We start from the raw sequence: 14,843 nt of genomic DNA on the forward strand, positions 1-14,843 counted from the left end.
GCTGTGCACCTATGCACGCTAACCATCGCTCATTAAATCTGTAATTAGAATAAAGTGCACTTGAAATCACCCTGAGCTGAGCGACAATGCAGCTCTGCATCAGCAAAGATGGCTGCTCCCACTCTCTGCAGGATCAATTGTTCACCCATGAGAGGGTTTGAACATGTAGTGGGCAATTTGAGCATGAGGACAACATAACAGTGAAAAGAGAGCCGATGATATGGCTGTCCAAAGGTTGTAAACACAGTCCTCACCTGGATCTTGATGGGCCATGAGAAGTTACTGACGTAGACGTAAAAAGTGATGTTGGGGTTGCTTCTGAAGGTGAACTTCTCGCAGGAGAAGCTGTCTCTGTATTCTTTGATGTTTGTTTTGGACACAATGGGAACCTCCTCCCCAGAGATGGTTCCAGCTGTCGGAACAAAGAGTTCATGTTATGTTCACCGATATTAGAAGCTCTTACATACAGAGAAGGAGCTGGCACAGCTTTAACATGTCATTATCAAGCCATTTCTGGATCCATCAGGCCATTTGGGAAAAGAGGACAGCTCCCAAAAGGAATTACTATGATTATCATGCGTTATCTGTATTTAAGCCCTTTTATTCAGTTGACCTTGAACAGAGCAGAGCATTATTTTTGAAATTACACATCAAGATCATGATAATTGGAGAAAACAAAGCACTGAAGAGGGACTGTAAAACTGCTGTCTATATCTCACAACTCAGTCTGATGAACACATACTGAATACCAATATCATGTCGTGCTTTTGAGAACTGTAATCCAGCATTTAACACTTTGAAGGGCAGATGAGGGGAAAATAAACTCAGATTAACTATTACATACAACTTTAACACTTTAACTAATACGCCATTTACCTTCAATCTGTCCGTCTTTATTTGGGAAAGGCATCTATACGAGACAGGCATTTATTTATTGTCAAACAAAACTTGTGCTGGGTAAACAGGGTAAAGTAACGTCAATAAAATAAAAAACAATATTTTATGTAAAATAAGTGACTGCATAAATATTTCACCCCTTCAAGTCAATATTTGGTAGATGCACCTTTGTAAAACTGCTCAAGCTCTGTCAGATTGCACAAGGGGCCAGGTGTGAACAACCCTTTTCAAATCCAGCCACAAATTCTCTATTTAATTGGGTCTGGGCTTTGACTCGGTCACTCGGGAACATTCACCGTTTCTGTGTAGCTTTCCCTGTATGTTTCAGGTCATTGTCCTTGAAAATGAATCTTCTACCAAGCTTTAGCTATCTTCCCAAGATTTTCCTATATTTTGCCACATTAATTTTACCCTCTACTATTACAGGCCTTACAGGGTCGGCTGCCGTGAATCATCCCCACAGCATGATGCTGCCACAACTGTTCAGTGTTTGGTGTCTGCCAAACATAGCATCTTGTCTGATGGCAAAAAAGCACAATTTCGGTCTCAAAGAACTTTCTGCCACTTGACCATGGAGGCTCCCACACGCCTTTTGGTGAACTCTAGTTGAGATTTAATCTGAGTTTTCTTCAACAGGGGCTTCCTTTTTGCCACTCTCCCATAAAGCTTTGACTGGTGAGGAACCCAGACAATAGTTGTTGTATCCAGATTCTCTCCTATCTCAGCTGCTGAAGCTTGTTACACCTTCAGAGTAGTCATAAGTGTCTTGGTGGCCTCTCTCACTAGTCTCCTTCTTGCACAGTCACTCAGTTTGTGAGGACAATCTTATACAGGCAGATTTACACAAGTGCCAGATTTCTTCCATTTCTTCATGACAGATTTAACTGAACTCTGGAGGATGTTCAGTGCATTGGATTTTTTTTTTAGTCACACCCTTACTTATGCATTTCAATAACCTTTTCTCTAAGTTGGAATGTTTTTTAGTCTTCATGTTGTAATGGTAGCAAGGAATACTGATGAACCAGTGACTGGACCATCCAGACAGAGGTGTCTTTATACTACAGTCACTTGAGACACATTCATGCACTCAGGTGATCCCCATTTTACTAATTGTGAGACTACTAGGTACCAATTGGCTGGACCTCTGTTGAATTAGGTCAGCCATTTAAAGAAGGTGAATATTTAAGCAATCAATTATTTCACTTTACATATTTTTGTTCAGTTGGCATTAGTTTGTAGAAATCTTTTTTCATTTTGAAATTAAAGAGTTTTTTTTATAATTTTATGGGCCAAAAAAAAAAACAAATTATACTGACCATGATTGATTTAGAAAATCAATAAAGGGGTCAAACATCCAAGGGGAGTGAATACTTTTTTATAGGCACTGTAACAGCACAGAACTCTTTGAAACACCTTTAAAAAGTGCAGAGAGTGTTAGATTTGATTACAGTATTTGATAATTGAATCCAATAAAACTCAGTGCACTCAAATCTGTGATGCTAACTTTTGAGTGTCTTGTTTATATATCATTTAAATAGCCATTTAAATACAAAAGCCAAAATTCCTCAATGAGTCTTTTTTCCATATCTCTTAATATTTCAAGTCATTTCTTATTCTTCCTCATGTCACTGGTCCTCAACATTGACATTCTAGCCCACAGCTCTGAAACAAAAGAAGTGAAAATGACAGCTTGAGTGTGGCTACGTGAGCGCGTTTATCTTAATTGAAATCACCCTCCTCCTCCCACCCAAAGGCGCCTCACGCTCTCGCGGATTGTGAAGAGGCTCTCGCTCCTTCTCAGACACAATATCTTAGTGGCTAAAAGGGGAGCCAACTTCAAAAATTAATGACGGTGCTACGAAAAGGTTAAGGTGGCATTTGGGGGCACGAGGAGGGGGGTTAACGTGTTTTTAGTGGTTGGAAAATGTCAGCGAGAGAGTGGTCGATGGCTGGAGAGGAGGGGAGGGCAGGGGATAAACGGTGCCACTGGACCGCTGCAGTGTCCTTGGGCGTCTTTCCTTAAGGGACCTACAATACCCAGTCAACAGTGAATAACTACTCACTCACAAAGAAGGATAAATTATTGTTATATCTACTCTAAATCATAAAACTGACTTTATAATTACTTTGACTGAGGAAGAAGTTAATAGAGAAGTTAATAACTCATCTGTCAAACAATCAGACATTTTAAGTGGCAATTATAGCAACATTATGTATGAATCTGGTGTGCTCTGGCGCCCACTAAAGGTCTCTGCCTGCATGAGCTGTTAGGCCTTCCCCTAATGACCGCATGAGAGTGCGTAGTTAAAAGCCAAAGAACTATGTGGAGTGACAAGGCCCAGTGATATTACCGGATGTTGTGCAAATATGCCTCTGCTTGCATCTACAGCCTGTTGTTTTCAAATTGACTGCATGTGCGTGTGGCTAAATGGCTACAATAGAAAGGGTTAGTTATTAGAAGCAAGTTAAGTTATTTTAGCAAGGTTCAAAACTTAAAAAAACAAAAGGAGAAAATGTTTAAGTGGGGGAGTTTTGTGGGGGAGGGGGTCTGGTATTTGTACACAAACCTAAGAGAACTTGGGTTAAATGATTTTCTGATTGCAGTATAGTTGCTTAACACAACAGACTGATGACACGAAGATACATTGTAACATTAAGATTGTTGCTTTTTGTCCATCTTCACTCAGGTTTCCCTTGCTCATCCACTAGCTTTTTTTTAGAAAAAGGCTGGTGTGTGAACCAGTGCCTTCAAGCTGTAAGGACACAAGAGAACAGTGGTCTGATGTTAAAGTAACTGAAAGCACTGAAAGCAGACAAGTGGGCCACTCTGCAGAAATGGGAAAGACCCTATACTCCTAGTTGAAAAATACTCCAGGGTTAAACTGACTTTTAAACTCATATTTTGAGGTGGAAAAGTTGCATATTGTTGCTTAAATTCAAAGCACTGATTCTTAACTGGTTGGGAGTCAGGACCCATCACAACCCCCTTCTAAGGGGGCGCAAGTGGGCAAGTGGTTAAGGCGTGCCCCATGTACGCGGATGGCCTGGGTTCGAATCCGGCCTAAGGCCCTTTACCACATGTCTCTCCCCCGCTCTTGTCCTTGTTTTCGACTCTATCCACTCTCCTCTCCTCTATCAAATAAAGGCACAAAATGCCCAAAATAAACCTAAAAAAAAGAAAAACCCTTCTAAGAAATTGTGACCTAAAAAAAAACCAAAAAAAAAAACCAAATCAACCAGATGAAAACATCTCTTGGAAAATGTTGCAGTTTGGACCTTAGATGGAACAAAACATGATAAAAAAAATAAACAGGACAAAACAAATATGTCTGAAAGGCTTTTAGTTGCAGAAGGGCATGCTTTTTTCTCAAGGAATTACCTAATTTTCTTGAGAAAACTGGCCTTTTTATTCCAAGAAAAGAAAACAAGGTAACATTTTGTGTAAATGGTTGAAATATACCACCCAGTTCGACCCAATTTTCCAACTAATGTGGCCTTCTATTTGATAAAAAAGGGAGGGAAAGCCCCCAACATCCCCAGCTTCATGAACAATCTGTCCTCTGCTTTTAAAGATGATGTCATCCTTTAAATTTCAAAAACCATTCCATCCTTGCCTTTGAAGATGATGTTATTAAAGTTTATATGTTCACTTAGGGTTTCTGTACATTGTAAACTTTGTGCCCCCTCTATTATTCTAGGCACATATTACAGCTACATGACTTACCAGTTGCACCACTGATTTAAAGCACTGGCTGCAATATTTTATGATGTTTACAGTATCATTTAAATGTTGTTCTTCATACTGTGTAATTTGCTAATATTTGTGTGAAATAAAAGCTCCATCTATTATTTGGTTATTTGTTGAAGAGACAGTTAATCAATTTGCAATTGTAGCCATTTTTTAACCATCAATAAATATAGAATATTTTATTAACCTGTGCCTGGGCTTAAACTCTGCAGATTTAAAATCATCAGGGTACAGACTTCATTTAAAGGGATACTTCAACATTTTGGCAAATTCGTCCATTGCCATAATTCCTATAGTCTTAGTAATAGGTTCGTTACCTTCAGTTGTCGGTGCAAGCTGTTTTTAGATCGCCGCTGCTGAGTTCGGACCTGCTGTGCCAACTCAATGTAAGCAGACGGTATTCCAGCTTTCCCTCATCAAACTCATCAAATACACAATCCAACAACTCCAAAATGCTATGAAATAATCATGGAACATTACGAGACGGAGATGTTTTAAAGCTAAATGCAAAGCCGTAACTACACTCCAGACATGGCTGCTGCACTGTGTCACTCTGCCCAGTGGTATACTCAAGAAATAGTACTGAGTATTTGCTTCATGTGTCGTAATGTTACATAATTATACGTTATTATTTCATAGCGTGGTGAATGTACAGGTCACAACTTGTCCACGAGAGCGTTTTGGAGTTGTTGGATTGTGTATTTGATGAGTTTGATAAGGGAAAGCCGGAATACCGTCTGCTTACATTGAGTTGGCACAGCAGGTCCGAACTCAGCAGCGGCCGATCTAAAAATAGCTTGCACTGACAACTAAAGGTAACGAACCTATTACTAAGACTATTGGGATTATGGCAATGGACAAATTTGCCAAAATGTTGAAGTATCCCTTTAATTTCATATGAAGTAGAAAAATGAGGCAGGCTCTGGAAATACTCAAATATGGAATTTCAAATTAAAACTCTACTTTGGCATCCTCATATGCCTTGAATTTGTATGCATCCTATTGACTTAACTCTCTTTCAGCATTTTTGACCCTAACCACTGAAGTTTTGAATTTACAGGTCGGTTCTTACAACCATTTCTATTTTCTTGCAGAGGTCAGTTTTCAACATGATGACAGTGTATGGACTAAATAATTATTTATTTCTGTCCAGCACATAACTTTATCTGCAAAACGTTGCAAACTGCGGTTCTCATGCTTACTCATCTTGTGTTAACCACATATCTAAAGTGTATCTGAACCACTAAAGAGTTATTGTATCATTAGCAATATTGTTACTCAAGACATCAAAAAGTGTTAAATTAGATGTTGCACACCCAGAAACTCACACAGACGTTTATGAATTTGAGAAATTCATATTGTCTTCATTTGGTTTCGCTGTATTTTTTAATGCTATGTATATTCTTAATTCAAGTGTTAATAGTTTCTTGTGTCAATTGTGTTTCTTTTACTATGATATTTTAATATTATTAGGACTGGGGCTTCTGATAAATTTTCAAAGTTTTTTTGCTTCCTCTTGCACTATATATCAACTTTATTTTTTAACTGTACATTTTTCTGATTTAATAAGAAATAAAACTGAGACACAGATTTAAAAACAATGCTGAAGTTATTAGATATACTTTGTTTTAAAGTCAACATTTTTATAAATAGAATAATTATAAAATACATCTTTCAGGACTACAGAAACAACACCAAACAGGCTGTGTCTACTGCTCGGTGCTCTCTGTGACCAAACAGAAACAAAAATGCAAAGCAAAGCTATTTATCAATAATCAAAAATAAAGATAGAAAATTTAAAGGTACCTGTTGATCCCACAGACCAGGTGATGTTGAGGTTGAAGTTGTTGGATGCATTAATGGACATGTCCAGGTTCTTGTTCGCCTTAGGATAGAAACCAAAAATGCCACATCATTAACCATCACCAACAAAGAAAATATATGATGTGGGCATGCTGCACTGATGTCTTTCTTCATAGAAAAAGGTAAATCTATAAAGTCACTGCCTTTGTTTAAGTGAGGAGTTTCTGTATGAGTTACCTGCTCAGGTGAGGCCATAAAGTTGATAGCAGTGTAGTGATTATCATCCTCCTGAATGAGACTGAAGGTAAACTGGTAGTCGATCAGGAGGTTGTCTATTTGGGATATCAGACAGTGAAAAAAAAAAAAAAATCCATATCAATCCAAAATACATACACAACATAACAGAGAGTGTCAACTCAGTGAGGAATAAACACAATCTAAACTGTCTGACAAACAGAGTCAACTTTGACAGTGTTAAATTATAGAGATGTACTCTGTGTTATGTGAGGAGAGAAACTTTGAAGCAGTAAAACTGACTGGAGAAAACATCTGAAATCAAACGTGTGTAATCAAAGCCGATGACTGCAATCAGGGAGCAATCAAGACGAGAACAAGTATGACTACCTGACTACCTGACAGCAGGATCCACAGAGCCCTGTAAAGCCATTAATTAAATGTCTAATGATTAATTAATAGTGGTCAAGATGAATGATAGACACTCAGAAATCATCAGTACAAACAAGAGACCAACTGTGAGATTAAAAATGAAGTAAATCTACACATAATGATGTTTGGAAACTGCACTTAAGATGAAGTAATAGATCAGATTTCTGCTGTGACTGTTGGACTTTTTTTCTTTTTTTTTTTTTTTTCCCAAAAAGTGGATGTAACTAAAGATCGCAGGATTCTTGAACTGATTGCATGAACTGAAAAAAAACGTCTGTGTAGTCCTCAGGTCAGTTCACAATTGGGATTCTCGCTATGTAATGGTGGATAAAAGTAGAAAGGCACAAGAAGGGCGGACTAATCATGCCAAATCTCAATGGGAGATGTAGAGGGTGTTTTTTTCAGTGCTAAAGAGCATAACTGATAGTAGTAAGATATTAATTATAATTCATTTTCTCATCTGTATTGAAAAGAATCAGTTCATTTTCATGGATTTCAATAAGATATAAATGATTGGGACTCCTGAATTTTTTTTTCTATTATTTCTACAAATTTCATTCTACAAAGACCATCTCAAAGACTTCTGTGGGTCTTAGAGGTGCTTACCTCACATTTATGGCTGTTTAGGGAATTTTCAAAGGATTTAGTGGACAAAGAATTGGACCACATAGTTGTGTGCAATAGCAATGGCTTGAGGGAAAAACCTACTCCTGAAATACTTTTAAAAAATCCCAGTTTGGGTTGAAAAAGTGTTTGTATGTGCAACGTTATAATGTTGTATTATACCGTTTTAGACTATTATTCTAATTTAACCATTGCTTTGTTAAATTTTAATTCTCATCTACTTAACTTGACTGTTTTTATCTTCCTCTATTAACAGCTCAGGTATTGTGCTTAAACATTGTGTTTTAAACATTTAAAAACATGTTTTATGTGCCTTATTTTATTTCATGGTGTAAAGCACAAGTGCTATGTAAAAAGTGTCAGTTGTTTTCATGTAATTTTTTTTATTGTCTAATGGCAAAATCAGACTACACATTTTTTTTCAGTCAATGTCACCATGTCAGATGACCCAACAAAAATCTCGTCCTGTTTTGACCAACAGGTTAGCAACTAAAGATGTTCCAGGCTGCAATATCCCTTTTCGGCTTAACACCAATTAAAACTGCTCTTAACGGACTAGTGTAAAGAGGAGAAAATACTCAGAAAACAGTCAAATTCATCACAGGGTCTTTGTGTCAGGGGATATGATGTGAGCCTGATATGCTGTGCAGAGGGTGGCTAAAGTTAGCAGTTAGCTTCACCAGCTTTTGTTCCTCTTTGCAGATTAATATTATGCTTAATGTAGTTATTTATCACTTCAGTTGAGCAGGTATACGTGAGTTTTCTCGTTAGGAAAAGCTGTCATACTGCACTTTTCCTACAGCGTGCTAACCGCTAAATTTCACATGCTTACGTACGGCGAAGTGTCAGGGGAAAGCTCTGACAGCAAGGCTGCAGCCATTAACTAAAGCTACAGCAGCTACTAGTGGTGAGAAGCTATATTACAGTTTTGAAAGAGCATTGGAAAGAGCATTTGACAGAGATTTCTGGCCTGTATTTATATAAAATGAGGTAATTAGTTCAGCCGACTAGTAAATCTTGTGCCGGCTAATTTAATATTTGGATTGAGTTGAGTTTCCCTACTGGCAACAATGCAAATGTGATTACAACCAATTAACATTAGCTGTAGTCATGATGTTAGCTGCTCTAAAAAGTGTGCAAGTTCATAGGTTGTCAAGGGGTGTCGAGAGCGATAAGAACTGGTTGTCAAGCAAACTTAAAGACCAAAAGTGATAATGTTGCCTAGTTAGCCTAGCTAAACTGTTATGTGTATCAGCTATTCTAGCTTCGCTGTACATAAAGAGAAGGTCCACCTGAGGGAAAAAGATTGTGTTTGGGAAATTGTATACTGTCACTCTGGTAAATAAAGATATAAATCTGTTTAATATCAATGGGTTAACAATGCAAGAAAAATGTTGACCTGCCAGTCTATTAAATTGTCCTGGGTGCATTGCTGTTTATGTCACACTACAAAGGAGTCTGTGGTTCCAGATGTTCCTATTTTGGCCCGCAATTGATGACAGGTGGAAATGTAGATTTGTGTTGTAAGATTCAGCCTTAAATCACATTTAAGAGTTTCCTGATCTGTTTTGAATACTTATGTATGCATTAAAAAATCAAAGGGCTTTGATAAAGCTAACAGAATTGGAGACATGAGTGAGAAGTTTGTGAATCCACACTGAAAGTAGCAGAAAAAAAACATATCCTTGTGATTTTACAGTGCAAGTCCGTGCTCGATGGCCTTTCAGATAGTCACAGGGTGTCATGTTTACACGAGTGTGTAACAGAGCCGGAGAAAAAAAGTCTTGCTAGAGTGCAGAGGTTAAAGCAAGCTGCAGGCTTTCGGTCTCTGTCTTCTACTCATTGAGCCGGCTGTCGGGCTGTGGCATTTCAAAAACGAGGGGACAAAAACCTTGGCTGAGACTCTGCTGTCAGAGTGTTGAAAGAGAAAAATCCTGCAGCAGCGTGAAGGACGGCGCATCATGCAAACAAACACACAGAGCACAAATATGCAATGTGCGACCACTCTTCAGCCTGGGTTGACGACCTTTTAGCATTTCTCACCTTGATCTATTTTCCTTGTACTTCCGCTAAAACTAACATTTAGTCAACTTTCCAAATGAATCAATGAGTAGGTGGGTGATTGAGGAGACAAGTGGAGAATTTTCACCCCTCCATCTCTTTGATTAGCTCAATCGCTCACTCTTTCTGATGCACTTGACATTTTCACAACAAGTCATTCTGTCACCGAGCGAGTGCCCCTGGTTGCGAAAGCGCTAAAATGCTCCATCTGCCCTGAGCAGAAGAGTGGAAGCGGAGAGTTAGAGAGAGAGGGAGAACAGATGAGAATAATAAAGAAGGTGTCTGCGTGTGTGCGTAAGAGCTGCCTTTCTGTCCGTCCAGTGCAGAATTACTCACAGTAACAGGTTCCTCGGAGTGGATTGCCAAGGTAACGGTTTTCTGAGTCACATCTGCAGAGAAGAAAAAACAAAGATGAAGAAGAGTGCTAACAGATTGAGAGCAAGAAAACCTCTTATCAGAAACTTTGTATGCCAAGTGCCAGCGCATTAGCTCCGGCTGTTGGCGCCTCGACGGGTCTCTAACTTCTGAAATAATCTGATAGTTTGCAAAAGTTAATTAGATTTTTTTCCGAACTTTTGTTTATCAAAGCAGTGCAGAGCGATGCTGCAAACTTTACCTGATCACAGAGCACAGTTTGTCATCCCAACTCTAATCCCTCAAAATCCTTGCAGCAAACATCACTATTTATGTAAATGATCTTTGCTTGATTGTTCAAGATGCATAATCCTGAACCAGGATGTGAAAGCCAAATCAAGAATAACTGCAAATCATGGAGAATTCTTTTAAAAAGCAGTACATCTGATAAGACTCGTCTAAGTTGAAGAGGTTGGGGGAATGCAAAGTTCAAAACAGGCAGCTCAAACCCAAGGCTAGATTATCTTTGTTTCACACCCGTGTTTATTAAATCATAGCTGCAGGATTCAGAGTTAATCAGAGCTCAGGATGAACATGTTCACACCCCTCACAGCACATGGCGTGTTTACCTTTGAATGCAAAATGAGCATCTGATTTCTTCTCACTATGAGTTGTTTTATGATGACTAAAAATATCCTTTTACACAGGGAAAAATTCTTGTAAATTTTGTGAAATGTCTCATGTGAACTGCGTATGTGAACACAAATAGTCTTGAGTTTATCTGGTATTTCTCCTGCTAGCCCCCAAGCAAAGTTTATAAAAGTGGTTGGGTGAGCTAATGCGTGAATGCAGCAGGTAATATCAGGAAAATTCACCAGAAGCAAAAGTAGGAGGAAGTTTGTGGGGCTCTGAAGTTGGAGTAATTCATTTGTGGCACTTTTTCATATTTATTGTCTGTAATTGTGTGCCAATAGCTGATATGATACTGTAATACCAGGCTTTGATTATGAGTAAAGGTCTCAGGACATGTTGTGCCATGAATGGCACCCCTGATAAATTCTTTGTTGGCCTGCGAAAAGGGGTTGCATTTTTCAGCAGCATTTACAAGAGCCCTTAAAATGTGACAACCTTCAAATATGTCAGGGATGTAATCTGCTTAATATGCACACCCAAACGCATGCATCTCTTAAATTGGTACATAGTGCAAATAGTAATGGACCCTTTATTTATACGTATATAAATATTTATGTATTTGTGTGTTTGCTGTGAGTGTAAAATGACTGTAAGCCAGGAGCAAAAGAATCTATAACTCCAGTTAATGAGGTTCTTAACCCCAGAGCTAAACATGTCGGGAAAATTGGACAATTACTGCCTTCCATTTGCCTCCAATTTATTGTTGCAAGCAGACAAACACCCTAATTTCAAATGCTGGAACATCACATCAACACCGCCTTACTTTTGACAATGGAAAGATGAACTTTGAGTCATTCACTGCTGCAATTTTGTATGTGATTCTTTTGTATTGAGTCACCAGTTTAGATGAAGTCTGTACACTACTGAAAAGTGAGATTAATGTATTTCTAGAGTGGACTGCCTTTATTCAGACTTCTCTACGTGTGCATATGCTAAGCAGAAGGATGTAAATGGATTTGTGAGGTCCTGTGAGGTGAGACTGTTTACTCAGACAACTGAAGGGGAATCCTGAACACAAAGGATATATTTTGGCAACAGCAAAAAATAGTCTGATTTTAAATGAAGTGCTGCAGAGCAAAATGTTTAAGAATGTTCACAGACAGCTGCTGCAAGGCTTGTGTGTATGTGAGTGTTTTTATCAAGCTCATGGCTTGCCAAAGGTCTGTCATAAGGAGGAACACATGGCAGTGTACTTTTTCAGATAAGTGTTCTTTAACTTTTTATAAATGCATATGTGTACTGTCTCTTTAACTTTCTGCACTTCATCCTGAACTATCCTGCGTCTTTGCTTCACTACTGCCATGAAAAAGGGGAACAAATTTTGATTTTTACATGAAAGATGGAGATTATGATGCAGATTTTCTCAATGTTTTATTAACGAGTCAACAAATCAAACTAAATTATGAACTCTCCTACAAGTTTTTCCCCAGTTCTATTAAACAGAGCAAGGAATCTTTAAAACAGCTTTTCCAAACATCCTCGTTTTATTTTGGATGCTTTCATTATTTTACTTTGCACACAGAAAACAATATTTTCACAAAAATCAAAAACAACCAGGGTCCAAATTATTGACCCCCTTGATTTTTGCTGGATAACAGCCTGCAGTTGCCTGCTTTAGTTGTCAACACGTCTCCCGAGGAATCCCAGCCTGTTCTTCTTTGGCCAATCTCACAAGCTCCTTCAGATTTAATGGTCTTTTAACATGGGCCTTGGGCTTCACTTCACCCAATAGATTTTCAATGGGATCAGGACTTTATGCAGGCCAGTCAATAACAATCACTTTGGTCTTCTGAAGGGAGTTCCTCACAAGAAGCCACGTATGTTTTGGGTCGTTGTCATGTTGGAAGACAAAGCGATAACCCAAAATTGCTGACTGCTTGAAGTTTTCTTTCCAAATCTTCACATATCCTTCTTTCTTCATGATACCTTCCACCTTTATGAGATCCGCAGTTCTAGACGCACCAAAGCATTCCCTAAGCATAATACACCCACCGCCGTGTTTCACTGTGGGGACGGTGTTCTTTGGGTTTTACGTCTCTCCCTTCTTTTGCCAAACATAAGCAATGTCTTTGGCCAAGGAGCTCTGGATGCTTCTTGTATGTGTAATCTTTCACCAGGTTGTCCTCAACATACTTTACTTTGGCTTGAAGGTGTCTCTTCTACAGAAGTGGAGTTTTTCTTGGTCCATTCCTGTGCAGGCTTCTAGTGATTGTCTTCTTTGAGACTACAATTCCCGACTTGGTTAAGTCTAGTGTCTTGGCAGTTGTTCTAGAGTCTTTAGACACATCCCTCACTAGTTTTCTTTTCAGCGTCTTTAAAATCTTTCTCTCATAGCATGTGGCTCTCTTTAAATTTCTTAATGATACATATCACTCCAGTTCTTGACACTTGGAAACACTGTGATAATCATGCATATCCTTCTCCTGCTTGGCTAAACTGATCTCGTTTTTTTGCCATGATGGTTTTTCAAGTCAAGCTCCACCTGCTGGCAAAGTCAAGGAGCACTGAAGAGCTTTCATCTCGTTGTCTAGAGCTATGTGGACCAACACATACTTCGTAGCCTGCCCTGTCATTGCCAGCGGTAGAATTAAAGTCACCAAGAATGACCAAGGCATCACTCCTGGGAGCCAAATCACCACCAAGTTGAGTCTGGTGTAGAACGCTACCTTTGCAGGGAGTTCACTCACCCCTGTAGGGGCATAGACTGGGACAAATGAGACCGAGCCAAATGAATGGGTCGGTCTTTTTGACAGAAATTACTTCTGATATCTCGCAACTGCCAGCATCACCCCCCTCAATGTGGCGTCCATCAATGCAGCCGAACCAGTAGTAGGTCTATCCACCAACACTAGTCTTGCTAGTGCCAAGGCGTCTCACCTCAGACAAGGCAGCGCCGGCAATCCCAAGCCCAGCCAGTTCCCTCAACATCGCAGGTATGCGAGAGTCCTTCTGAAGAGAAGCCGCATTCCAGGTGCCGACACCTCGGTACCACCAGCAATGATCGACCTACCTGATCGATGTTTGCTGTGCAGGATTTTCCTTCTCATCTGGCAGTGAGGGCCCCGAGGGCTTTGCCACGCCACCATCATGTGACATGCTGCTCTTCTAACAGCTACGGCGTCAGGAGTACTACCCCTGGCAAGATGAGTGTTTTTTTTAAAGTTGATATGAGGAACTATCTTTGGTGCATTTAATTTCATCTGGGTTTTTTTTTTTGAGGATCAGCTGCCATAACTGGGCAGTGACAGCTCAGACCCTAACTAAAAACTGTGAGTAAATTGGAAGATAACCCTGTTTTAACTTGATTTTACAAGCTTTGAGCATTACTAAGTTTAAGCACATCATTGCACAACAGTGGTTTGTGCTATGGCTCAACAAAAAGTCATTTCTAGAGGGGACTCATAACTTAGACCCTGGTAATTTTTGTTTTTTGTGAAAGAATTCAGTATGCAAAGTAAAACAAAGTAAGCATTAAAAATAAAACTAGGATGTTTAGAAAAACTGCTCTGAAAAACAGCACTTACAGAAAACTGAAAAAACATGATTTTCATAGGGGGGCTAATGATTTCGTCCTCATCTGTGTGTCAGATTTAGAGGATTGAATGTCAAGGTTTCACAGAGGACACAGACTGAAAGTGGACACGCCGGAGAGGAGCAAACCCGCTGTGAGACACGACCGCTGCTGCTGAGGAGGAGGAGGTGGCTGTTCGTGGTGCTACATTGAACTGAGGATGACTCTGCCTCTAAAAATAATGCAACATCGGTTGTTTTGCGTTATTTTGGGTTCACGAGACGGACTGTTCAACTGTTGAAGGTACAAAACAAAAACATGCCAGTCATATGTGGGAGAAGGTAGCACATCTGATACATTTCTGATGGCTAGAGTCCAAAAAGGTTTGAAAGCAGCAACTTTAGCTCTTACTGGTGCTCTTATTTTAGTTTTTAGGAGTCGTATGCATAAAGAATTCCTTATTTTGCTAAACAAGCCTTCCTAACT

At 39.2% G+C, this 14,843-nt stretch overlaps 1 protein-coding gene across 2 annotated transcripts in view; it reads right to left on the reverse strand.

Moving 5' to 3' along the window:
- atrnl1b (attractin-like 1b) overlaps positions 1-14,843 on the reverse strand; it is a 115,823-nt gene that overhangs the window by 51,724 nt on the left and 49,256 nt on the right. For both annotated transcript variants that reach the window (XM_041815736.1, XM_041815737.1), the window contains exons 21-24: positions 10,136-10,188; positions 6,686-6,780; positions 6,452-6,530; positions 255-412 (exon numbers count right to left, since the gene is read on the reverse strand). In XM_041815736.1, coding sequence (XP_041671670.1) covers positions 255-412; positions 6,452-6,530; positions 6,686-6,780; positions 10,136-10,188 — 385 coding nt within the window. The remainder of the gene's footprint in view (positions 1-254; positions 413-6,451; positions 6,531-6,685; positions 6,781-10,135; positions 10,189-14,843) is intronic.

Source organism: Cheilinus undulatus, linkage group 20 (genome assembly GCF_018320785.1).
Source record: "Cheilinus undulatus linkage group 20, ASM1832078v1, whole genome shotgun sequence".
Lineage (NCBI taxonomy): Eukaryota > Metazoa > Chordata > Actinopteri > Labriformes > Labridae > Cheilinus > Cheilinus undulatus.